Raw genomic sequence first — 26,136 nt, 5'->3', positions numbered from 1 at the left:
GTCGGGATCGTTATATATATATATATATATATATATATATATATATATATATATATATATATATCAAGGATGGATGGCATGTGAATGTTGGTTATGGGGAAGACCGGAAGAGTAATGTGTAACATGTGAGAGTGCACATGGCGGTGGATTAATAGCATGTGAAGAAAGAAAGAAAGGCGAGACCGACAGTGAAGCAGAATCAATTGTAGTCCATTTTCACCACATTCCCTGCATCCCCCCCCCCCCGCACCCCTTTTTGAATATAACAAATATTTTCTAAAGTAACTAAGAAAAAAAAATCATGTTTCCCTAAAATGCCCTCCATCACATGCACTATACGTATCAGAGTAGCTTCGTCTTTGAACGAGCTAGCATCTCACCCTTTTCCTTTTTTGCACATACATATACATATTGGTGGTTGTTCGGTTCTATTTTATCATGAAGAAATTGTTCGATTTGATGGGAGTTGGAGATTTTCAGAAAGTAATGTTTTGGAGAACGAAAATCGTCCAAAGAATTTATAATTCTATATTCTGAAAACTATCCGTTCTACAGGAAAAAACATGATCCAGAGGGTCGAAATATCGTAATAGCAATTTAGTGTGTGTGTAAAGAATTAAGAATGTGGGATAAAGAATTATATATAATCAAAGTCGACAAAAATCGTTGGCATGCCTATAGGCTATAGGGGCTTAATATACGATGATAAGATGAAAACATAATCATATTTTCAAATTAAAATGGCTCATATGCATCATTTTCTTTTCAGTTTGGGATTAGGATTTTTTTGTGGCAATATATCTCTTGAGTCACAAAACCAACTTTAAAGGGTGTTATTTGTTAATAGGTAGATCCGAGTTACACACACGGAGTAAGGGTTCATCTTCGGAACAATCGACCAGTTCAAAGTGGTTCGAGCTCAAGTGTTGGTTGAGTCCAATGACTAAGAAACTTGAGGGTCCCCTCAAAGCTAACATGGTTGTAAATATGTTTATATATGCGTGTATAGCTTTATTTATTGGCAAAAGTCAAGTACAGTGTAGACATGCTAGAATGTGTCATTTGGATAATAATATGTGTACGACATTGTTTCTTATATATATTTATTATCTAAACAACTGTATATAATATCAAAATACCATATTACAATTTTATATATAAAAAAATTAAATTAATTTTTAAAAAAATTTTAGAATAAAAATTGAACTGATAGGCTACGTGCATGCTTCGAAAATAACGATGACAAATGACAATCCTTTTTTTGGGGGTCACATAAGCATCAAACCATGTGCTTTGTATTTTGCTTTACTCCTTTTGTTTTTCCAGAGGTTCCCGCAACCTTGCTGTATTTTCATTTTGCCCCTCTCAGAAATTGCCCAATAGCCCTTAGTTTTACGGATTGATAAATATGTAGATAGTGCTTCCATTCCCATATCATACATATATCAATTGATGTATTTAACAATAATTATTTAAATTAATTTCTTGTTTACTAGTTATATAAGGACAAGGGAAATATTTAGGAGTGTAACATAATTTAGTTTTTGACGGTATCATAGACTTAAAACTCGATTATAATAAACTCTTTCCTGTGTAAGATACACACATTTTTTATTTGAAAACCATGTCGCTCCATTACCTAACTTCAAAATTAAAAAATATATATTTTAAAAAAAATTATTATGCGGTTTACAAAAAAATTGTTACGCTCCTCATAATAACTAAATTCCATACAACATTCAAAACAAAACAAAAAATATAAAAAAAAAAAAAAAGAATAATTAAATGTGCTTTAGTCATGAACACTCGTTACGAGAGTGGCCTGATCATTTTGTGGTACCACAGAAACCAAACAAAGGGAAAAACAAGAGCATAGCTTAATTGTTGTTTCGGCATAAACAAATAACAAGGATCCAGTACTTGAGGAGGCGATTGTTTTAGTAACATTAGAATCAACTCCCAGGAAAAATTGGTTCCCCGGTGAAAGGATCAAATTTGTAAGGCTCGCCAGTAAAAGGGTCAAATCTTACTCGAGGGCGAGATCCTTGCCGGTCAGCACTGGGTGTAGTGTCTGAACTCAAATTTAACCCATGTCTTGCTTGAGCTGTAGATGAACTGGGTGGTGCCTGAAATAAAGGGAGAGTTTCGTCTATTCTTGATCCAATTTTTCGGTATGCCAGAGACATGCTCCGGGGAACCTCACAGTGAGGACGATTTCTGTCTTCCAAAGTTACCATTTTTGGAATCTGGAAGCTTTGGGATCCAGATGGGATGGATCGGCTTGGTAAACGAAAATCCGAGCCTTTCTCCTCCAATCGTCCTGCTACAGCTCCGATTGGTAAGGGAAAATCTGGGCTTTTCTCCTCCAATCGTCCTGTTACTGCTCGGCTTGACAAGGGATAATCATACAATGATGATAAGTAACGTGGAGCACAGATATCAGACCTATGAGAAATTAACCACAACATTAGACCTCTTGCAAAAATTGTTCATCTGCTCTCTAGAAAGACCTCAATGAAAGTATGCCAACTCGCCAAATTTAAGTTAAGAGACTAACCTGCCCACGGTTGAGTGCGAAGGAAAAGAGGCAACAGCTGGCGGAGACAGACGGTGGGAGAAGCTTAAGAGGCTCGATTCTTTCGCAGAAGTTGCGCCAACTTTTGGCCAACTTCCCAAGCTGGGACTCAATCCCACTATGTCAACTAGGTGCTAAATTGGGGAAAGAAATGCTCAGTACAGAGTAATAAAGAATGAATGTTCCAGAAAAAGTATAATGAGCCCCATCTATTCAACATATGTCAGTTACATACTCTAGAAATCAGTGCGGCAAGATATGCACCCTTATGTTGGGTACCTGGTCCTGTTAACATGAACTATAAAGGAGCAATAACGAATAATTAAAATACAACCAAGGTGTGCATGTCACGTAAATGTAAATAAAAGATATTTTCAAGCCATCACCTGGTCAAGGATGGAAATAGCAGTAGACTCGGGTAATTTCTTGAGACTGTGTAAAGTTTTGACATCAATCTGTCACGAACAACAACGATTACACGAACTAAGAAAAATTGCTTCGCGTGATAAATAGGGGTGAACTAAAAGCATTCAACCGAAAATGATTATTTTCCTTCTAGAAAGAGACGAGTTAGAATTCAATTGCCTTGAATCCTTGACTAAGCACAAAAACAAGCTATTGTAAATTAACTTTAGGAACCAAGAACGTGCAAGGAAGATCAAGATAGATATAAGTAAATTTCAAACTAGTTTTAATGTTTACAAGGTCAACCTCTCCCAGGTTGCCATAAAACGAGGGTATTTAAAAGGGAGGAGACACTAGGCCCATTACATGCATAGAATGCAACAAAATCCAAATAATTGCTTCTCTCAAATGAACTGGAAGAAGGGTTTATGCAAGACTTGATAGGGAAGACAGACTTTCTATCCAAGCGTAAGATGACCAAATTCTTCCAATGTAGGTCAGCCCAAGAAAGTATTGCATCTAATTTCATTATCAAACATGTTTTGTTAGCAACTTCAAAACTCACATCAAATCGAGTCGCAAGCCCAAGTCGAAGGATTCGACGTAGTCGCTCTTTAACAGCTAATGGCAAAGCTATAACAGCATCCTCATAAGGATCCGGAGATAAAAACTCCGGCTGAAAAAGGAAAATGTAATCAGGTAGTGAGAGTAATATAAAAATAAGGACGCCTAAAATAACAAGTGCTTCAAATTTAATTCTTATTTCCTAAAAATAAGGACGCCTAAAATAACAAGTGCTTCAAACTTAATTCCTATTTCCTTTTCAGTTATCATTTTTCTTAACATAATTAGCATGCACAGAGCACCAAGTAAAATATTTTGAAGAAAAAAGAAAAGATGGGAAGTGATTGTGCAACCTATAGATTCATTCTTTTATGTTTAAATCACAGCCATAAAACATGTGCAATTCGAGATTTTACAGGCCAGGACCTATGTTTCACCTACAGCTGTCCCTATGATTATATTTCTCGACAGCCAAGTCCCAGCCTGCTCGTTAGTAATCGTTGAAATTTTGGTACAGACATTCAATGTTGGTCCAAACAAAGTATCGAGCTAAAAACGAGGAAAATCGATAAACAGAAAAGGTGAATCAATGAATGACTTTACATTCTGGACATGGCATTTAGGATTAATCGATGGAGCAACAATTGCTTCCTCCTTAAAAACTTTGGAATGACCCTGGACAGGGTTACTTTCTGAATCCTCACGTGCTCGTTTCTTGTTCTTGTCCATAGGTCTTGCAACTTCAACCTAGTTGCAGACATTAAATATCAGATTCAATAGTAAAGACTCCTTGATCTCATGACAACGCAAGCTCTCCAATTATGCTCAATACCGGTTGTCAATAATCAGGATTATTAATGCTTCGGTGGCAATTCCGAATACCTGAAGTTTATGCATCGGGCCTCCCCCAGGTCCTCGAATTGCTTTCTCATTCATTTCTTTTACGGCTCTGTCAAGATCCTGCACCACAAAATAGTGCTGAGGGATTGGGAGCAACTACTAAAAGTCAGTGACATCGACGAGCCAAAACAAATTTCATCACAATAAATCTAAACCGTGTTTATGACCTAGACCGTAAAGCAAGAAAAAGAATTATACAAGGTGAAGCCAAAATTAAACATATAGAATCAGACAATAATAAAATCCTTTAGTCTCCCCATTTCACTTACCCAGGTACAAAGGATTACAAGATATCCAGGTTTTTTTTATCTTAGCATTTGTCAGTTATCACCACAGGACATAAAAATTCAGTGTGCATAAGAATGAAAATATTTAACGAATCAAAGAAACAGTTTCTAGATTGGACATTTAATACTTAAAATTCCTGCATTTACTGGAATTCGGATATTAGCTCCATTTGTCACCACACTTTATGATATAAAATGACTGCATAATTGCCTATGGATAAACAATACAGTATTTGTTACCTGATCGAAGAAACAGTCTGGCCTACAAATTTCATTTATAAAAAAATCCATGTATCGACCGAAATTTGGATATTTGACAATCTTTTAAAATGCAGTGCAATCATGATCTCTCTTTAAAAGGTGTTTGACCGAGCTTTTAAATTATCTCTTTGAAACAATTTATAAGCTGTTTAAGATCTCGACAGCTCTAAAAAAATAAAAAAAATAAAAGGTTGGAGACTCGGCCAAAACTCCTCGAAAAAGCCATAACAACATAGGTTAGAATCAAAAAGGGAAGAAAACAGAAAAGGCCACGTCCAACTACAGAAATACGGAGAAGGGAACCAAACTCAGCCATGCGCAAAGTCCACGAAGGTTATTGTTAAAATCACACATAGTGCCACATTGCAGAATCAACAGAAGTTCATTTCCATTCCTTATCTTTCTTCTCTGAGTTACATGTTCGTATGTAAGTTCTGTAATGTTACACGACTTTAAACAGTTATTTTGAAATAATTTCTTGGGATGAAATTTTGAGGTTCAATGACTATTTCTCTGATAGTTAGCAAGTGCCGCACTTAAAAAAAATGCATGACTTCAGAAATTGAATAGCTCTTCAAGGGAAGCTAATAGCAACTTAATAATTTCTTCTATCCACTAAATCACCCATTTACTTTTTCAAACGCAAGAGGGGATAACGAGAACGAAAGCAAAAGATTAGGCTAAAGATAGCTAGGGTAGTTGAATATCTATTAAATGGCTAAAATCATTAAAATCAAACCGAAGGAAGAAAAGAAATAAAGGATATTTTGATTATATTCAAAATGATATTTTTAATTTAGAGTAATTTAAATTCAGGACAGTTTCAATTTTCCAGTCAATAGAAGAAGCAATTTACACAACCTAGCCAAAGTCAGAAAAAAGAAACCAATTAATTGCACAATTATAGCACATGATGGAAATGAATCAGCAGGGCTACCACGGAATTACGATATCAAATACAAAACTGTACAAACTAACTCACCGATCTCTCAATAAAATGAACAAACCCAAGTGGAATGCCACCTTTTTTTGATACCACAACTTTCTCAACCTGAGAATGCATCATCACAATGAAAAATTAAAATGGAAATATAATCAAGGAACCGCTACATGAGACACGGAATATGTAAGACCTTGCCAAAAGGCTCAAATGTTTGCTTCAAGAAATTCTCATCAGCATTGATTGGAAGGTTTCTCACAAAAGCTATTTTTATCTGAAAATAAAAAGAAAGAACAAAAGATAAAGTGAGATACTTCAAAGATTAAATACCAAAATAAGGAAGACACTAATCATGAACCTTGGCAAGCTCTTTTGGATCAATTTCAGGATCTTCCTCAGCCCACTGAACAGCTGGGTGCAAATTACCGAGACGAAAATCTTGTTGGGAACCTACTCGTTGAGCACGCGCTGCAGCCTGTGATTGATAATTTTCGAGGCGAGTTTAATTTGGATCTTATCAGCCTCCAATGACTTTTTTGGGAAGAAATTGTTAAAGAACTGGTTAAGGATTACATATTGAAGGGATAACAGCGGATTGGCACAAATGAAGTCAATGTGTGATACTTCTGAATAAATTTTAACATTGTTCAGTTGAGATTAAGAGAGTTCTATATAAGAATAGATTTCTTGAAGTTTAGAAGCCAAATTTCAGACATGGTAGACCGATATGGTTAGGACTTAGGACCAGACAGGAATCAATATGTTGACTTCAGATGGATTTAGTTACTATGGAACCAAGCTTCCTTTTGTATTATACAGACATGGAAATGGAAATTATGCTTTTAAACTTACAGTTCTTTCTTTTTTCTCGTGGTCTGACAATGTTAAAGATTGAGGTACTTGACAGTGCAAATTTAAACTTGTTATTGTCTACAAGTAAATAAATATCATATCGCACTTGTGAAGGAAAAAAACCCTGATTTTTTTATTTTCAATGCCATGGTTCTGATTAGTCCTTGAAGTAGACTAAGGCTTGTGACAAATCTCGAGGACAAGATCATTATTCAGGTATCTGCAGTCACTGAAGCAGGAAAAAGGTTCAACAGAGGAAATAAAGAGAAAATGATTGATGTCATCAAAGAGACTTACAAGATCAACAAAATTATTTTGGAATCCTAAGAAGAAAACAACAATGCTGACAATAAAAAAACTCTATGATACCAATAAACAGAGGATAAAAAATATGTGAATCAAAATGCCAAAATTTCAAGTAAGCACATTATAGAAATATATGCTGCGCTTATCTCAAATTTAGCGAGATAATGAGAAGAAAACAAAAGATAATCCAGTTACTAGAAGAAAAAAAACCAGAAAATTAAAGGAAACCCATTGAGGCAGTCAAAAACTCCAAAGACAGATAGCTAGCTCAGCTGATCTCATGAGGAAAAGCAGACAATAACAAATGAGAACAACAAAAGTTCTCTCAACCTAGTTAATTATACTGTTGATTGGAGTAGCATTAAAACTTCTTTATCCACCCCAACTAATTAGGAAAAATGTTTCTCTTAACAAACATCACTTGTAAATAATGATGGCAAACTTTGAAAATTTGAAAAATCAGGACGTTTCCCTGAGTTTGAAGGATGGCATTTATAACTGTTCATACACCAAATTAACATTTTAGAACCCACTAAGAAGATATAATTATCTCATTTCCCAACTGTAAAAAATAATTTCTTGTATCATTTTCCAATAACTACTTGGTATTTATACATCACACTAAATTATTTATAATGGAAACCCTAGATCTTAATCCTAGCAATCTCTTGATTTAAGGAAACCAAATATAGACCTATATGAATCTAAAATACACAATATCAATTAAAAATCTACCAGATATTATTTATACAATCTTCTAACATAGTAACAATATCTTCAGTTTTTAACACCAACACTCAAAAATGCTAATCACGTGATGTATTGCTCAATTGATTGGTTGATAACCCTATGATTGAACAATTTTCCAAGTAAGAAGCCCAAGTTTTAAGCTCAGAGAGCACTGATCTGGGAGAGCTCTTTATGCCACGTGTAGAGTTGCTTGATTAATAGAATAATTAATTATATTGAAAGGAACCAGGCTTTCAGTTATAGATCATAGAAAGTCCTTGGGATGGGAGTGGAAGTTGGGAAGGAAGTGGATCACGCATGATGCTGTAAATACTGGAGCACCGTCCTTAGGAACCACATAAAAACGATAGGAAAATGTGTGGGCAGAGAACAGAATCAACCATAAAGGTTCAGTATATGACCAAACAATTTTCATAGCAATTTAATAGCAACTTTAGTGTAATTATTAACTTCTCCAATTTTCTAACTAGTAACTCCTCTTCCTAGCTTTGATCCAGTAAATTTCTTGTTCGGATATTCCTAACAATTTCTTTTTCCAGAATATGTTATAGTTGTCTAATTTCATATATTCAAGTTCCATTTCTTTTCGGCATCAAAGAAAACCTGGGAGATTATAACTCACAATCAAACTAGAGATCCAAGACAACTGGTCGGTCCCTTAAGCTTCCATAATCGTTAAATTTAAAAGGTGGGCAAATTTCAAATGATTTGTGTACCACCAACATGTCGTATGCCAACAAATCCAATTTAAGTACTATATTGACACACTAACAATACAAGAAAATTCTTGCCAAACATGACAAGAAATGAAGAAGATCATTGAATTTAAATTATTGGCAAAGGAAATGAGGAGAAACCACAGAGACAAATCAAAATTATAATTATAGTTTAGTTGTAAAACCAATAAAACAGAGATGCAACAAACTAGAGATAAAATTTCAGATATGCACGATTTTTTGTTTCAATTAACTCACACTATTTTGTCCACTTGTAAAGAATTCAAACTTGGATTTATGTTTTCAGTTCCTTAATGAACTAGAACTGTTAAATTTTAAATTTAGGTATCAAATTGCTTGGGCCTCATTCTTCTCATCCCTTGGGGCAAGTATTTTTTAGATTTCTAATGACATGATCAATAGTTGAATCTGGAACTGAGAATCAAAACCAAGCTTTTATCCAACATTACTTCAGATGCAACAAGTCAGTCAAAATCATGGCAGTTGTTTAATAATTTCTCCAGGATATATTTTAGCAAATCCAGATTCGCAATCAAAGTCCCCAGTTTCATAAGCAATATGAGTATTTTATTTTAATTTAAGGTATCACTATTTTGGGGAATTCATTTTCCAACTAAGTATTAGGATTTTCGACGGTGGAAGAAAATAATATTTATTAATTAAGGTATCAAATTTTGAGGAACATATTTTGCACCTATTGTGACAGTATTTCTTTATTTTTTATTTCTTTGGATTTCCAGTAACATAAGGATCACTAGTTGATGCTGGAACTGAGAATCAAAACCACCAACCTGAGCTTTTATCCTGTATGATTTCAATACAACAGGAGAGTCAACTAAAATTCACACAATCTTTGGATAGTATGATTTCCAAAAATTTATTAACTAGAAGAACAGGTTTGAAAGTGAAAAACTTACAGCATGAGATGAGAATCTCACGAAGGCAAAACCACGATTTCGTGGCTTTTGACCTGGCTGCATGTCTTTAACCATAGGAAGGTCAACGGATACCACATCAGGGAAAACCTCCATAATGAAAAAAAATTACACTTGGAGAAAGAGGCAGCAAAGGGGTTGCAGTCACAAGTCAGACCAAGTATTGAACCAAACAAGAAAATACCTGGAGCACAAGTTTTTCGAACTCATCAGCACTCCATGCTGGGAGAGGGAAAGAAATCTGAGTCAGGATTGGGAACCAACAACTATCATGCATGTTACAAAAGATGCAAACAAGTGAAATCTAAAGTAGATCATAAGCTACAAGAAAGAGTAATCATGGGAAAACAAAACACAAAAAAAAGTGTTTATAATCATAAGATTTAAAAGTCAATTGCAAAAATTCACAAATAGAAAGGAAAAACGATAGCAATCAAATGGTCAAGTGATCATTGTAGGAGACCCAATACTGTAGGCATTATGCTAGGATCCAAAACATTAAACTTACAATATAAAAAGTAACGCTCATTTCATTAGTGTTGAGCTTTGAAACAATTTCATAAATCTCAAACTATTGTCACAAGATATCATAATAAACAACAGTTATTAGTTATTACACAGATTCTCAATTAAGTTTGTGCATTTAAACATCCAAAAAAATTTGATAAAGGGCCAGGCTAACGTTAAAAAAATGGTTACTGCACGTCAACAATTATTATCTAAAATTGGGAGTGCCACAAGAAATAAACCTTTATTAAGGTTTCCAAAGTACAAAGCGTTGTGCTCAATTGATGGGAGGACACCAATAGCCTTTCCGTCAAGCTGAAAAATAAAAAATAAATAACCGATGAGAACAACCATGACAAACAGCATGTTGTATATCAATACATGTAAAGAATGTACTTAAACTTTTTTTATGTAAGATTCTTCGGCCCACGTTGTAACTAGAAAATTAATAAGGTAAAGTTACAAAACAGGTCCAATAAACCCAAACGATTTAATTATAACAGTAAACCAAATGCATACGATTTCAGACTAAGATATACATCAGGTAATATTTCAAAATGAGGCTCAATAGGCCCGAACCAGTTGAAGTTTGATAGGAGTCCAAGTGAACAAATTTATGTATTTAGGAAATGTTAACAGTGTATCACAAACAATCTTGTATCAGCTTCTCCACGTTCAAATGGCACATGAATGATTTAACAGTAAAAAAGGAGGCATTCTAGCTTATTTAACATCAATAGATTAGGGATCATTTCCCAGCCCTCCCCTTCCCAATAACTACCCCAATAAACATCGCAGAAACTAAGTGCAAGAAGATACAGATTAAAGACTCTGGGCTAGGGAAAAATATTGGGAGCTGAAGAGCTAGGCCACAAGTCATCCTTATTCATTTTCAAGCAACTTCAAGTATCTTAACATCATTCACAGGCGTGTCTTCAATAATCTCCCCAAGAGGAAATAGACTTTAATTCAAATGTAATAATCAGTGTCATCAACAAAGCAATAATTAATGCTCTTGATGAGAAAACAAAATTAAATTTCAAGGTATAAAAGTTCCCACTCATAATTCTCACCAAAGTTCCAGATTTTTCTCTCACAGCTCTACCAGCAGCTTCTTTTGTTGAAAAACGCACAAAGCAAAATCCCTGAAAAATCAGAAGATGGCGACATAGAGTGAAGTAACTTCTTGGTCTTCTTTCAGTACCTTTTCTTTGTTGGGTTACAGAAAATGGCATGCAGCACTAAAAATAATCATCTTCAAGGAAGCACATAAATTGTATAACTGAGAGTGACCTTCAAATTGCCATTCTGGTCCTTTATCAAACGAATTTCCACAATTTCACCGCACACAGAAAATTCCTGTGAAAATGGAAGTTGATCCAGTGACAGTTCAGGTAATGTAACTCAAACCTCATAAAGTTGTTTCTATCAGTTACAAAACATACAAGGAAGACGATAACTCGATGGTTCTAAAACCAACAACTATCATGCATGTTACAAAGGATGAAAACAGGTGAAATCTGAAGTAGATCAGAAGCTACAAGAAAGAGTAATCACAGGAAAACAAAACACAGAAAAATAAGTGTTTATAATCATAATCACTCTGTCCAACATTCATATTTTGTGTTTTTACATATATTTTAGGTTGCATATGAATGCAAACTAGCAATCTGCTGTTTGTAGCTGTTCAAGATGAAGTAGAAATCATACCTGGCGGATTTTGTCTTCAGAAATGGTCCGGGGCAAACCACCAACAAAAACTTCGGTTCCTTTTATTGCATGCTCTTCTCACATGGAAAATGTGTATGTTATCAGGCGAAAACAAAATCTGTGAAATATATCTAACAAGCCATTTCTATAAAATTAATAAATAATGGTGGAAGCTAGAGAGAAGTATCATACAACCAATTTTTAAGACAAGTCATACAACTACTACATACTTAATAGCTTCAAAATATAATGTTGTATGTTACCATACTAAAAGATTTTAATGGGGAGGAAACTTACTACGATCAGTCTCGGATGGCTGGGTCATCATCTGTAGTTGAGTAGAGAGAAAAGAGATAGCTAGTTAATTATGATAAACAAATAACCAAAATCTTCAAACAATCAATCATGTCAGTTTCTACCAACTTGGCCACAATATAGGTATGAATTTCAGCCGCATCATCTTCCTTCACCCATAAAAATTGATGCCCTAGAAAAAATTTAATCTTTCTACCTCCCACCAACAATGGCAAAAGCCATTAGTATAAAAAAAACAAAATTAATAAACAAACATCAAGGAAGAAGTCTTCTCGCTGTGCATATAGGAGGGAAACTAACTAATAGTGGAGGGAGAAGTCTTCAGCTATGCAATTAAAAGTTTGATATTAAGTTCGTTCAAACCGAATTTGAGTCGCTCGAGCACTCTTTCATGATAACGCATTGTTATCTCACTCTTGAGCAGTCATTTTAATCTCAAACTTGACAATTTTATTTATTTTATATATTTTTAAAATATTAATTAAATCATCATTTCATTCAAATTTTATTTTTATAAAATTTCAAGTGTTTTTTAAAATTAATATTAAGATTTAGTATTAAGACTCGAGCTTAAGCAACATTGTCATTTGTTAGGTCAAGTGGCACCTCGAGTAGGGTGTTACTCGAGCTCAACTACACACATTTCGTAAGATTCTTTATTGTGGAAAGCCATAAATTTACTGGATCTGGATGAACTAATCAATGAACTAGTCCTTTTACCATCAAATTTTTTTACGGAAATGTCAAGTGCTTCCCCCATTGATCTGTATCTTCAACTGAGTGACTAGAATTTTAATTTCACTATTCTTTTTGGAAAACGGTCTGAGTGTCTGACGCGCGTCAAGCATTTAACAATGGAGAAATAGTCACTAAATTCCCCCTCTATCCAGATATTCATGGAATAATACATTTAATAAACAAATGGCAACAAAGTTCTCTTTTTCCATCTTCCAAATAGAACAGTTAGCAATCCCCATCTTTAAATGTTCAATTTAAACAGTTATATTATCCCTTTTGATTTCATTTCTGAGGCGTGTCTGACACGCGTCAAACGCTTGACCAACGGAAAAATAATCAGTCAATGCCCCCTTCATCCAAATAAATATTCGTGGAATAACACATTTAATAAACAAATGCCACAAAGCTCTCTTTTTTTGTCGTCCAAATAGCACAGTTAACAATCCCCGTCTTAAAATGATTCAATTTTAACAGTTCGATTCTCCACGGGATTCACGTTAATCTTTTTTCTTGTCAAATGAAAAAACGTTGCCTCTAGCTAGTAACTAGCGATGAGCCACGACATCAAATAGTTAAATTTATCCGAAACCAATATATACGGAGAGGGAAACTTAATTCACACAAGCGAATCGAATCAAGTAGAAACCCTCATGATAAAGCAATTTCTATCCTCGAATGGAAAGTTTTAATAGTTCTAACTTCAGGAGATTCGCGTAAATATTTAAAAAAAAAAAAACAACCTTGGCTACAACTGTTCAGAAATTTGAGTGTCAGATAAAATCAACTGTTCTTAGAAACGAGAAAATACCTGTGCTGTCGAGGAATTGAATTTCGCTGGACGCAGAAATGGTGTACCAATATGAAACCCTAGATGCGTGAATTGTGCTGATTTTGGGATTTTTATTATTTTTTTATAATTTTGATTTAGTATTTATATATGACATGTCTATTTTATCCTTCAACATGTGTTTTATCATTCATGTTTGGACTTGAATCGACTCAAAAATAATTCGATGGTTTCTTTTTAGAGTGAGTCTCATGTGAGACCGTCTCACGGGTCATAATCCGTGAGACGGGTCAACCCTACCCATATTCATAATAAAAAGTAATACTTTTAGCATAAAAAGTAATACTTTTTCATGGGTGACCCAAATAAGAGATCCGTCTCACAAATACGACCCGTGAGACTGTCTCACACAAGTTTTTGCCTTCTTTTTAACATAGGGAATTAGACTAAGAATTTAACATTTCTTCAATTTTTATACGGCAAAAACTTGTGTTAGACAGTCTCACGAGTCGTATTTGTGAGACGGATCTCTTATTTGGATCATCCATGAAAAAATATTACTTTTTATGCTAAAAGTATTAATTTTTATTGTGAATATGAGTAGGGTTGATCCGTCTCACAGATTAAGATCCGTGAGACGGTCTCACATGAGACTCACTCTTTTTATAAAAGAAATGTATAATATAATTAGCAGTTTGATTAGTCTTATTATTTTTTCTCCTTTTGCACAAATTGCGTATGTGGGACAATGATTGGACGTGACATTTGATTTTGACACAGTTTAAAGTATTGAAGTCATACCATTTCAACTATACTTTTCGCCTAGAAACAAGTGACGGCCCTACATTTTTATGTATATATTATCATAATCACCTAGAAACCTTTGTATTTGATCAATTCTTTGATTTGATCCACAAGGAAAATGAAGCCACCCGTCTTTGTCAATGGTGAGAGTGGTTTCATATTCATTCTTGTAGTATCCTGAAGTTATTTTTCCATATAATGTTATAACTACTATACAAGAAACGATAAAAGTTATATGTTATCTTCCTTCTGCTTGGCTAGTTCACCTTTCATCACACACTGGCTTCGCACACAGATTTCTCCTGGTGTGTTCTTGGGAAGTGAGTGACCTGTTTCGAGATCGATGAATTTGACTTCCAAATTTGGAAGAATGAATCCTACTGAATTCCTCTTTGCAATTCCACATCCCTTGTTTGGATCCCCGTGAGTTAGTGTAATGCTGATATGCTCAGTCATTCCATATGCCTACAATCATATATAATAGACACATCAAGATTTGTGGGATTTTGAGATTGGACAGATTTAGAATAGTACTTTACCTCTTGGACTTCAACACCAAGGAACTTCTTTTCAAATTCTTTATGAATTTCTGGAGCGAGGGGAGCTACAGCAGTCGTGATGGATCTAAGCTTGAGTTTACTAAGATCAAATTCATCCACGATAGGGTTCTTGACCAATCCCAGAATAATGGGTGGGACAATAAGCGCAAACGTGACCTCATGTGTGAGCAATGTATTGAGAAATGTTTGGAGCTCGTACGGACGCATCAATACAACTTTCCCTTTGCTCTTTATGGTGGCACATCATATTCCAATTGGACCATACATGCGAAAAAATGGAATTAGGCCTAGTATGGTGATCTGACCAATTATTCAGGTCCCACGCTGAATAGGGACAAGCAGTGGTTAGCCACCAGGTTTCGGTGTGTCAACATCACACCCTTTGACAATCCAGTGGTGCCTGATAATAAGAACTGAAACTCGATTGTTTTTATGTGATGGAAAGATCTCAAGTTTGGTTTGAGCTATGTTGGACCAGTGAAAAAGCCAAGTTTAAGTCTCTTGTTTCTCTGAAATTATTACCTGATGAGAATTGGAGGGCACATAGATCAGTCTGTTCCACTTTTTCATCAATAGTATCTGTATGTGCCTTGTCTGCTGCCTCAAGCAGTTCATCCCAGTATATATTTCCATCCACAAGGTCTTCACCTTGTTTTATAATGGGCAATCCCAAATCCTTTACCTGTGTGGACAAAAATTCAGATGGCAAATTCATCAGAATACATATGATCCAACATAAAATCAATTATAATGATGTCGACCTTGTGATAGGTTGATCCATCTGTCACAAGAAGCTTTGCATCAGCAGCCTCAACTTGCTTCTGTATTTCTGATGCATGAGCACTCGGGTTCGCACCAGAAAAAACACCCCCTGCAGGCAGCCATGATTCCAAGTGCAATGATGGCATACTCCGCCACATTGGGAAGGAGCACCACCACGACTCTGCCTTTCCTCAGCCCAAGTGACCTGACAGCCTTGGAGAATCTCTTGATATCTATGCTCGCTTCCCTGTAAGTGTAGCCTTTCCCAGTGACTGCATCCACAGATGCCATATTGTCCATATATAAGTCCACGTTGGAAAGCACAAATTCGGGCAGCGTTGTGTCGTCCGGAACAGAAACTGGTTGGCATTTTCTTCGGAAAATATATTCATCTTCTGCCTAGTTCGCAGCATCGGTTCCCATGGTCGGTTTATTTGTCAGCATGAATTGGTTTTTCTTGAATTTATAGGCGCTAAATTGCTCATGACTATCAATTCTTTGTCACATTGGTAAGAATAATTCACTGAAGCAAAGATTTGATGATCTACTATCTGTGTTAATTCAAGAGTCGAGTAAAAAAATTCTTTTGTGCCCACCTTAGCAATAGCATAAACACCGAATAAACCAGTGTCTATGTAATTGATAATGAAAGCCATCATGCTCTCCGCTATTTCGTTGATACCAACCCTCTCTGCAAGCTCATGAGTTCTGCATGCAATCAAACTTGGACACATTTCATGAATACAAATAGTGAAGATCAAAACTGGTATACAATTAAATTAGATGAGTAGTTTGGATGTTATGCAGCAAACATTGACCCCATATGCTTCCCACCTCCAACACTCTTGTTCCAAGAACCCAACATCGATTGCATGGCCATTAAAGCAATGGAATCTGGATTTGTCCAAGAAGCCCCTTCAAAAGCAACTGAAAAATGGGTAAGAGGCACATCGTCATTCAGCATCCTTATCCACATATTCCCAATATCAGAAACCAAAATGAGATTGCTGCCCATGGAAAGCATCAAGCACAATAACTTCAACATGATTCAAGCACTCAAACACAATAAGCATACCTCTGAGCCGGTGAAGATTGCAGGTTCCTTCGCAACTAACTCAGAAGCTGTTGTTGCATCTGTGGACAACTTAGTAAAAAATTTCTTCACTTGCTCAACTATATCTTCATGCTTAACAGCACCAGCTGCCAAAACTACCTATGATGATATAAAATAAGAAAAAGAGTAACAAACATCAAATACGATATTTGATCAGATGCAATATGAAATAATTCTTGCATCGATTACGGTAATAATTATATTATAACTAACATTTTTATCTTATAATAAAAAGGAGATTGGAGTAACTAATTTTAAAATCATAATATAATTTTTCATCAACTAAAATATACCTATGAAATTAGAAATATTTTTTATCTTCATCTATATATATATATAAAAGCTGAGTTGTTACTAAATTTAGTAAATTCTCGCCTAAATGACATTCTAAAAAACGAAACACGAAAAATATAGTAATAAATGTCTAAATATATTCAATTCATTATTAAAACTGTATATTAATGTTTGCTTGAAATTTGAATCTCTCCTAGGAATTACAAACTAAATTAAATTACATTTCAAATTTCAAATCTAGAAATTAAATTACATTATGAAAATTATAAACCAAATTCAAATTGTTATTCAAAATTTAAATATGAATTCTGCAAATTTGAAACATGTTTCAAAAATTGTGCTCCGTTGAAATCATTTAATTAGTTCAAAATTCTCGAATTATTATGATGGTTACAAAATAATTGTATGTCACTTTAATATAAACTACCATTATCTTTCAAAATTTGTTATTTGTTTTGTTCTAATTGTATGATCTATAATCTATTTAGTTTATTTGTATTTTAATTTAAATTATTTATTGAAATTAAAACAACATTAAAAATTTGTATGATATTTATCATTTTATTTTGTTACAGTTATTGTGTTCTACATAGTACATAAATTTTTATGTGAATACAATATAATTGATAAACACATTATTTCATTCATTGTCTAATACAAATGTGATATTAATTTTCAGTCGAAATATAAAAATGGTTCTTTTATTCAGTGTTTCATTGTTAAGATCTATATGTATATGAAAACAATAAACATTTCACTTTGATAAAAAGTTACGCTATAGAGAAAATAAACAAATTATCATACATACTAATTTTAATAATAAATTAGATAAAATAATTGTCCGTGCTTCGCACGGAGTGAAAAACTAGTTTAATTAATAGCAAAGTAGTGATTTGTTGCACAATATATAGAATGATATAGTACAGAAATATTTTGACAAAGAAAACCAACGAAAAGTATAGTAAAGAAAAACAGTAGAGAAATGCTTAAAATAAAGCAAACTGAGGATTGTATGAAATACAATGTCCTTAAAACAGATTCGTCCTCTCTTTTATGTGCTTTGAGGATCGTCTTGGACGTCTGTTTCCCAGAATACAACGGAACAAACATTAGTGAATTAGCACGGGAGATTACTACGACGAACTGAAAACGTACCTTTACTTTATCACCGCGATTTTAACGGAGGTCAAATGAAAAGCTAATAATATTAAATGCAAGAGAATACTTGAAAGATATAAGATTTTCATATATTTGAAATGAAGAAATAAACACACTATTTATAAGCCAAAATGCACATAAGAGTCGTGCAAGAGTAATTAACTCAATTAATCTTCTCATTAACTCAAGAATATGAATAGCCAAAACTCTTCAACTAACTTAAAAATATGGAAAGCCAAAAGACACTATCAAACTCTAAATTTGATTCAAATTTCCAACAATATCGTCGTCTGCTCGAGATTCGAGATAAATTCAAATTATTTCAAAAAAATTGAACATGATTTCTCTTTATTTTGAACCGAATAAAGGATAAGGATTTGATAATTTGTTTAATCCAGGTAGAAATAATGGGCCACAAAAATATGTTGGGCCTGTTTACAAACAGGCCTAAGCCCACCAATAACACGAAGCAGGGCTTTTGCCCAGTATCCCATTTATAAATCTCACGCAAACCCTAAATCTTTAACATCTTTCCCTAGCGACTGCTGCCTGGCGAGTCGTCATATTCGGCAGAGGTGATATCGTGGTCTGCGCGAGATTTGAGATCTTCAGCTATGGCGACTGCGAAGACTGTCAAAGATGTCTCCCCTCTCGAGTTCGTGAAGGCATACGCCGCTCATCTCAAGCGCTCCGGCAAGGTACGAGGCTCGGTATTCAGATTATTTTTATCACGATTAAAGATCAGACAATTGTGGTTTTTTATTAACGTTCTGTACTTTGTTAAGCAAATTTCGGAGAGTTGGTGATTTTGATTTGAGAAGAATTTGTTAACCATCTCGTGGTTGTTTTCTCTTCCTATTCTCCTGCTTTGTTTTTTTGCTCGTGGATGCATTTATTGAGTCATAAAGTTGAAGATAATTTAACCATGCGGAGTTATCTAAATAGATGGAGCTTCCGGAGTGGACTGATATCGTGAAAACTGGTGTGCACAAAGAGCTTGCTCCTTATGATCCTGACTGGTACTACATCAGGGCTGGTAAACTGCTCTTTCTTTTCTTTTTCTATTTTTGCTTACCTGTTCTGGCTGGTCATTCATCTTTCAATTTGGAATATGCAACTCCAAAATGATCTAGTTTCTAAGTTGTGGTAATTTCTGACATTTGTTCAGTACTCGTGTGAGGTTACCTGTTTGTGGTATTATGTTTATGCAAAGGACTTTCTTGATTTAGTTGTTATTGAAGTTTTTCTTTATGTACTATATGTCTATATCTGCTTCAGAATGTTGTGTTGAAATGAAATTTGGTTTGTTGAATTATACAGCTTCCATGGCTAGGAAGATTTATTTGAGGGGAGGTCTCGGTGTTGGTGCTTTCCGGAGAATTTATGGTGGGAGCAAGAGGAATGGGAGTCGTCCCCCTCATTTCTGCAAAAGCAGTGGGTCCATTGCTCGCAACATACTTCAACAGTTGCAGGTTATGGGCATTGTTGAGATGGAACCAAGGGGGTGAGTTTTTAAAAATTTATCATTATGGTACCTTAGAACTCAAGCTATATCAAACTGATGAAGTAAAGTGAAACTTTGTATTATGTCTCATCACATTTCTAACTACTCCTATAAAAATAAGCCACTAGCTACTATGAGTCTAGTGCATATACTTATGTATATAATATATGTGCATATAGATATTTTATCTACATAGCGACCCTTTGAGGAATAGAATATATTCGTAAACCAGGTCGGCTGAATTTATGGTAAATGTTATGGAACAGATTTTTCGGATCAGCGTTCAGTTGCATCCAAAATTGTTTTGAACTTTCTGATGTAATGTTCCTTTCTTTTTTGTGTGTCCTTGTATTTAACAGCGGAAGAAGAATCACTTCCAATGGACAAAGGGATCTTGATCAAGTTGCTGGAAGGATTGTTGTTGTTGCACCGTAGGTTATTTGAGTGTGAAAGGATGTGTCCTATCTGTTGAGAATTTTTGTCTGAAGAAGTTGTCGAACTATTTTTGGTTGCGAAGTTCTCCATGTGGTTACCTTCTTATTTTTAAGATGTACTCTCGTAATTGGTTTACATTTTCATATGATTTAGTTAATTACTTTCTGGATATGATATCAGATGCTTTGTAGCCTGTACCTGTTGCGTTTTTTTCTAATTGCTCGTTTTCCGTGGGAAGGCTTGATCATTCTAAATGAGTGATGAGTTTTCTAATTAGCTTTTGGTTGATTCAGCCCAACTTAAAAATTACAAAAGAAAATTTACTAGAAGAAAAGTGGAATTCTTTTTTTTTAAAAAGAACTTTTTTGTTTTATCGGCTTCAGTGTGTAGTAAGTTGGCATTCAGTACTGTATAACGAGATTAAAAAGATAGAGATGAGCATGTCCCGAACCTTTTTGTCGTCCCTTGTTCACGAAATGAAGAATAAAATGGCACATCATTACATTATTGTGCCGGTAATTCATGTGATCTGCTTACCAAAATTGAGTGTTTAGTTGCCGCGGATACAGTTTCTGACGTTTGAATAGAACAAATGAGATATATACAAATGGTAAAGAATAAAATTCAATGATTCCTCGGCACCATAGAAAGTATCAGCTATGATCATGAAAGACGCTATACGTTACATTTCTGCATGGATGAAATGAAACCCGACATTCGACCTTTCACCCTTCATGTTCAATGCAATTGTCATCCCAGGACATGCAGCACTTTATCTTCTTTTGTTGGGGTGCATGGAACTTTGGTTCTCTGGGTTTGGTGGGCTGCTTTGTAGATCTGCACACACACGGAAGTGTATATTAGGCCAACTTCTAGGTATGTTTTTTCATTAGATATTAGATATTTGTTATGCGGCTCAAAAATTAATTAGATAGCCACCATGTGCTTTTTTCTGCTGTCTTATTACATATCCGTTATGTGGCTCTCGCCGATTTAGACATTCATCTTGTATTTTAGTTTAGCAACAAACAAATTGAGTTGAATCCAATGTGACAAAGCGTATATGTAGCCGAGGATACCTTCTGGGGATGAATGGTCTGTCAAAATATGGCATAGGTTGAGCTTTTGGAACAATCTCTTTCCTCAGTCTTCTGATTTCCTCTTCTTCGGCAAGCTGCAAAAGAGGTGTCAATTAAGGATAATCTCTGTCATTACACTCCTTTGACTAGAACATTTCTTTGTGGAATTACCTTCTGCTGTCTCTCCCTTTCCATCCTGTATTCTTCAATTAAACTCATTTTCTTGGCAACCTTCATGGACAAATGAAATGGTTATATGAAATGTGAACACAGTGAACAAGAATCTGTAACGATTCCATAGAAATAAATTAGCTTCTATATAAGACAATGAAAGAAGATGTGAGATCAGTATGTTTCTCTTATAAGTGTCAACTAGACCTAAACAATCATATGTGAGATCAGTATGTTTCTCTTATAAGTGTCAACTGGTTTGTCCAAATGTGGAGCCTGAAGGCTGTGCTTACCTACCTGATGATCAAATTCAGCCCGCTCCTCTGCCCTTATATCACTATGCAAGACCAGATTCGTGGGCCTCGTATTTTCTTTAACTGGAGGCTTCATCGAACACTGAAAAGAAAGAAATTAACACTATCAACTTTTCACTGAAATATATACACGAACAACAATGGAACACATAAGTAATAAAATACAGGATGGTGTCAACTGGAGATGCCAACTTGCACCAAAATTAATTCACTCAAGTTATAAACCAGTGTCATGAAAATTTGAAAGCCTTGGTGCTCATATTATTTGCCCGAAGCCAAAAGAAAAAAGACCAAGTCAAAATTATGAAATGAAATCAAGGTGGCATAAGCATTTAACACGAGAAAACCTCAATTCACAAGAAAAAGCTTCCCTCAGGAGGTAAATGTTACCTCTGGTTTATCCGTGGTCCAAGGTAGACCTTGAGCAATAGGTATTCGCAATCTTTTCTCTTCTTCCATCACTTGTTTCAACTTCTTCATGAATTCTTCTTCCTTGCATTTTCCTCTTTGCTAAAGTATAAACAATTGCTAGAATTAGTGTTATTCGTAAAGAGACAAAAAATACGAAGCACCACACATGTATAATAATGTATTCATTTGTTGTAGTAGTTTTGACTCAACTAAGTATGGCACCAAAATCGGCAAATCACCTTCAGGCACAAATAACAGTGGAACTGAGATAGAGATCCTGTCCACAATCCACTCATCAAGCGAGTTGGTTTAATTATTGGAAATACTTTTGAGGTAGGATTTTGATACAGAAAACTCTAAGGTCAAGTATGTGTCGTTTTATAAAAGTCGTATTTGATGTTAATGATGCAACTCGTATCTTAAATGAGTAGTGAATCAAGCATCACATTTCGACACATCTGTATCTGATGACAATCATTAGTACTTGACAATCTCATATCAACAGTGACAACTTCTTGTAACTCATGATAATCAAACACACGATCATAGCTCTGGAACTAATTGTAAAACAAATTACTTTCTGATTTACCAAAACTGTAGTAGGCGGCAATTATTGATATGGAAAAAGAAAATATAGCTCATCTTTCCTTTCATTCTCAAACTTTTATTTGGCTAGGTTTGTGTTACTTAACATGTTACATGTGCCAAAATGTGCTGAAGCAAATATCTTCTTCCTCCCATCACTATGAACTCAATCCAACTCAAGAATATGTTGGTTGACTTATCTGTAGGTTTGAGAGTGGAAAATCAGAACAGCCACCTTCTCTTGATCACTTCTTTTTTGTAAAAGAGTAACTAAATGTAGGAGGATATTAAGCTTTTTAAGGATATCCACGTGATAGTAAGTAGTTGTAATTCATTTTATTATATTTTGCAATTTTAGCAAATCAATCCAGTAAATACCTACATAAGCATGACTAAAAGTTCTAAATTCCCTGCCAAATATCTACATGTCTTTTATGCTTGTCTGCTGTTAATTTCTTGATTTCCTTCCACTGTGAGAATTGCAGGGAAAAGAATGGATTCACCGCTTAATGTAATCTAGGAAGAACCAGTGGCACTGTCTGGGGAGATCCAATTTATGATGGGATTTCAATAATCTCTCCACAAAGAACACTCACTGTTAATATACTTACTGGGATTTGACCAGGGCACAGAGTTGAGAATGGTTTCTTTTATAGAAGGACGATATCTGTTAAATATCCTTCTAAAATTTACAGTTCGATCGTTGTATGTCAACTTTCCCAACACCAAAGGCTTTTTAAAAATAAGAAGCTATGTCGAGATGAAATGGTGTTTAACTTAAAACTCAGCTACGAGAATCATGTGTACAATAAAACGTTGCCAGTGTTTAACCTTCGCAAACCAAACTGCCAGATGGGAAGGATATGATTTGCAACAAACCTCAGTTTTGAGCGTGAAGGGCTTTTGAGAGGTTGGTTGGAGCTGTTTTCTCTTACAACGTCTTCCAGAAAAGGTTAGAGATGATTCGGCACTCTGCAAAAGTAAAACGTTTGTAAGCTCACCTATATTGACTAAATGAATCATCTCTAGGAATATTCATATGAATGCAAGTTCTCACTCGCCGCCTGCTTGTTCTACCATCCGCAGAAAACCTGACTGAAATGTTAACGCTTCAGAAGAGCACAAATTAAAATTCAGAACCAATACAAGAATAGCAAAACATCAAAGTATTTAGTTGTGCAGATGTTTAGAACGGTAGCTTGACTACCGACCTTCCTTGGCTGCTGTCAAGTGAATAAGATCGATTTGAATCTAAACCTAAGCTCTCCGATGTAAGGAGAAGGTCTGGTGGACTGAACGGAGAGATTGAGACCACCGTTTTAGAAAACTTAGGAGGCTGTTGAAGTCCAGTCGACTCCCATTTTAGCCCCTTACTTTCGTCCTTCACTTCCTCCGCCACTTCTTTTTCATTCAAATCATTTGAATTGGGAATCAAATTGAATTTTTCAAATGCCTTCACCAATTGCATCACCCTTCCGGATCCTGGCTCCTGTTCACTCGCCTTTGCTTCTTCCAAAAACCTATCCCTGCTCCTCTTCAACCCAGATTCACCCTCTTCCCCACCTGCGCCATTTCCCTTTATTTTCCCTCCATTGACAATATTAGAGTCTTGGCTAATGGAGTTTACTTTTATCTGCGCCTTCACAGTTTCATCATCATACTCTTTTAGCTTCTCAAACTCAACGTCATTATCTATTTGCCCCCGATCCATAGAAAAATCTTCCTGAGAAGCCCTCAAACTCTGATAAGCCACACACAGGCACTTGGATTTCCCGGTGCTCTTCTTACACTTCTGACAGACCACAGCGGAGGTCGGAGAGTTCACTTCCTCATTTCGAGATTTCTTCTTTGCTATCACGAACTTCCTATCACGGATCTTGCTCTTCAGCAAAGGTGAAGCTATTTGGTTAGGATTGGGGCTTCTGATGAAAGCCTTTCGGGCACTCTTTTCAGAATCAGTAACCGACCGAGAACTGGAGGACTTCAATTTGGGGCTCGACAAATTTGGATTAAAATTCTCCGAACATTTTTTGGAATCGTTTGTTTTGGATGGATTTGATAGGCTGGATTTCTCTTTCCCAGGAGTAACCATTGCAGCAGCAGTCTTCGAACTCAAATCCATGGTGAAATTCCTGGAGAAAGAGAGGAAGAGGAGCGATTCAGTATGAAAAATTCGCGACCTTAGGTTTTTGCTATTTGATTTGGTTAGATTTCATTGAATGAAAGAGGAGGGAGGGAGGAAAAAGAAAACGTTGAGCTTTGGACGCTCGGAATGTAACGGCTAGTTTCCATGTGAGGGGTTCTACACCGTCGGATTTATTCATGGGTTTTTAGATCGTGTACAATAGTAGTAAAAAAATGTGAAGTTATTGATTTCAAATCCATTGATCTAATTATCGATTGCGTGGTTCAAATTTTGTTCTAACATTTCATGTAAATGCATTGAGTTGTTTCCTATATGGCATTTATTGAAATACATTGTATTAATTAGTAAACTAGTAAAAAAAAAGATAGTGATTTCAAAAGCATCTAAACAAGTGATCATGTAAATGTTGTTATTGATCCATTAATTTAAATGTAATCTAGATGAATTTCGAACGAATATCAAATTGGGTATACGGTAAACAATTTCATAAAATAAAATAATACAATATACAATACTCGAGTATAACAGTTTTGAACTCGAGGTTGCTCTTAATTATAAAACTTTTTTTTCTTTTTTCTTTCTTTTTTGTTTGGTTTGAAGTTCTAACTTTTGATGGATTTGTAAATGTAGAGGCATGGATTATTTTGGTGCCTTGATGAACACTAAACATATTTATTTTTATTAATTTCACTTTTTGTAAATTTTGATGAGTTTTATTAAACTTTATGAAATATGTTAGTTAAAGTTCTAAAAATTAAGTAAATGCTTAAGAATGCTTAATTAATGCATTTTGGAGATTGTAGGATACCTTTTTGGTTATTATAGATATTATGCTTTGGTCGTTATACGGCCAATTCTATCCTACTCCAGGAGATTTACTCATCTTTACTTTTTTTTCTTACACATGTCTTTTTTTTAATTATTATTATTATATTTCACACTACTTTAACCAAAAATCAACCAAACTAATTTCGTTTCATGTATATAACATGTGTTATATTATTATTATTATTATTATTATTATTATTATTCTCAAATTTTAAAACTTAATATTTTATATTTAAAAATTACGTGAAATTTTTATTTGATAGTAAAATTTTTACGTTTGAGATTTGAGATTTTTATTTTTATTATTTTTATTTTTGTGCTAGAATCATATAAATTGTAAAAAATCAATATTTTAAAATTTAATTATTATAAGAAATTCTATGTTCTACCCATTTATAAACG

At 34.8% G+C, this 26,136-nt stretch overlaps 3 protein-coding genes and 1 pseudogene across 4 annotated transcripts; 1 reads left to right on the top strand and 3 right to left on the bottom strand.

Annotated features, from left to right (window-relative positions):
* Positions 1–1,765: 1,765 nt before the first annotated feature.
* Positions 1,766–13,692, bottom strand: LOC140835802 (uncharacterized). Its single transcript, XM_073201228.1, has 18 exons — positions 13,591–13,692; positions 12,027–12,057; positions 11,730–11,803; positions 11,313–11,378; positions 11,093–11,164; positions 10,262–10,334; positions 9,697–9,734; positions 9,495–9,602; positions 6,291–6,407; positions 6,126–6,206; positions 5,975–6,043; positions 4,427–4,504; positions 4,148–4,291; positions 3,546–3,656; positions 2,962–3,030; positions 2,811–2,873; positions 2,558–2,709; positions 1,766–2,445 (listed from the first exon to the last, which is right to left on the bottom strand). The coding sequence occupies exons 2-18, from the start codon at positions 12,055–12,057 to the stop codon at positions 1,953–1,955; spliced, it is 1,839 nt and encodes a 612-aa protein (XP_073057329.1). The 5' UTR covers positions 13,591–13,692; the 3' UTR covers positions 1,766–1,952.
* Positions 13,693–14,410: 718 nt separating this feature from the next.
* On the bottom strand, positions 14,411–16,118 carry LOC140814618 (4-coumarate--CoA ligase-like 1; annotated as a pseudogene).
* A 2,661-nt stretch (positions 16,119–18,779) lies between these two features.
* On the top strand, positions 18,780–20,397 carry LOC140835741 (small ribosomal subunit protein eS19z-like). The gene is made up of 4 exons (XM_073201166.1): positions 18,780–18,959; positions 19,207–19,297; positions 19,582–19,765; positions 20,125–20,397. Exons 1-4 carry the CDS (start codon positions 18,876–18,878, stop codon positions 20,198–20,200), a joined length of 435 nt encoding a protein of 144 aa, XP_073057267.1. The 5' UTR covers positions 18,780–18,875; the 3' UTR covers positions 20,201–20,397.
* Positions 20,398–20,688: 291 nt separating this feature from the next.
* On the bottom strand, positions 20,689–25,100 carry LOC140809974 (microtubule-destabilizing protein 60-like). Of its 2 annotated transcripts, none has more exons than XM_073167767.1 (8): positions 23,972–25,098; positions 23,818–23,869; positions 23,640–23,732; positions 22,155–22,274; positions 21,748–21,846; positions 21,451–21,510; positions 21,280–21,374; positions 20,689–21,037 (listed from the first exon to the last, which is right to left on the bottom strand). In XM_073167767.1, exons 1-8 carry the CDS (start codon positions 24,880–24,882, stop codon positions 20,926–20,928), a joined length of 1,542 nt encoding a protein of 513 aa, XP_073023868.1. In that variant the 5' UTR covers positions 24,883–25,098; the 3' UTR covers positions 20,689–20,925. The 2 variants fall into 2 exon arrangements, 1 of the variants encoding a protein (XP_073023868.1); XR_012113218.1 differs by having other exon boundaries at positions 20,919–21,037; positions 21,744–21,846; positions 23,972–25,100.
* Positions 25,101–26,136: the final 1,036 nt, after the last annotated feature.

The sequence above is a fragment of the Primulina eburnea genome, chromosome 1, assembly GCF_022965805.1.
Source record: "Primulina eburnea isolate SZY01 chromosome 1, ASM2296580v1, whole genome shotgun sequence".
Lineage (NCBI taxonomy): Eukaryota > Viridiplantae > Streptophyta > Magnoliopsida > Lamiales > Gesneriaceae > Primulina > Primulina eburnea.
Note: the sequence above shows the minus strand (reverse complement) of the source record. Positions and strands in the feature narration are given on the sequence as shown.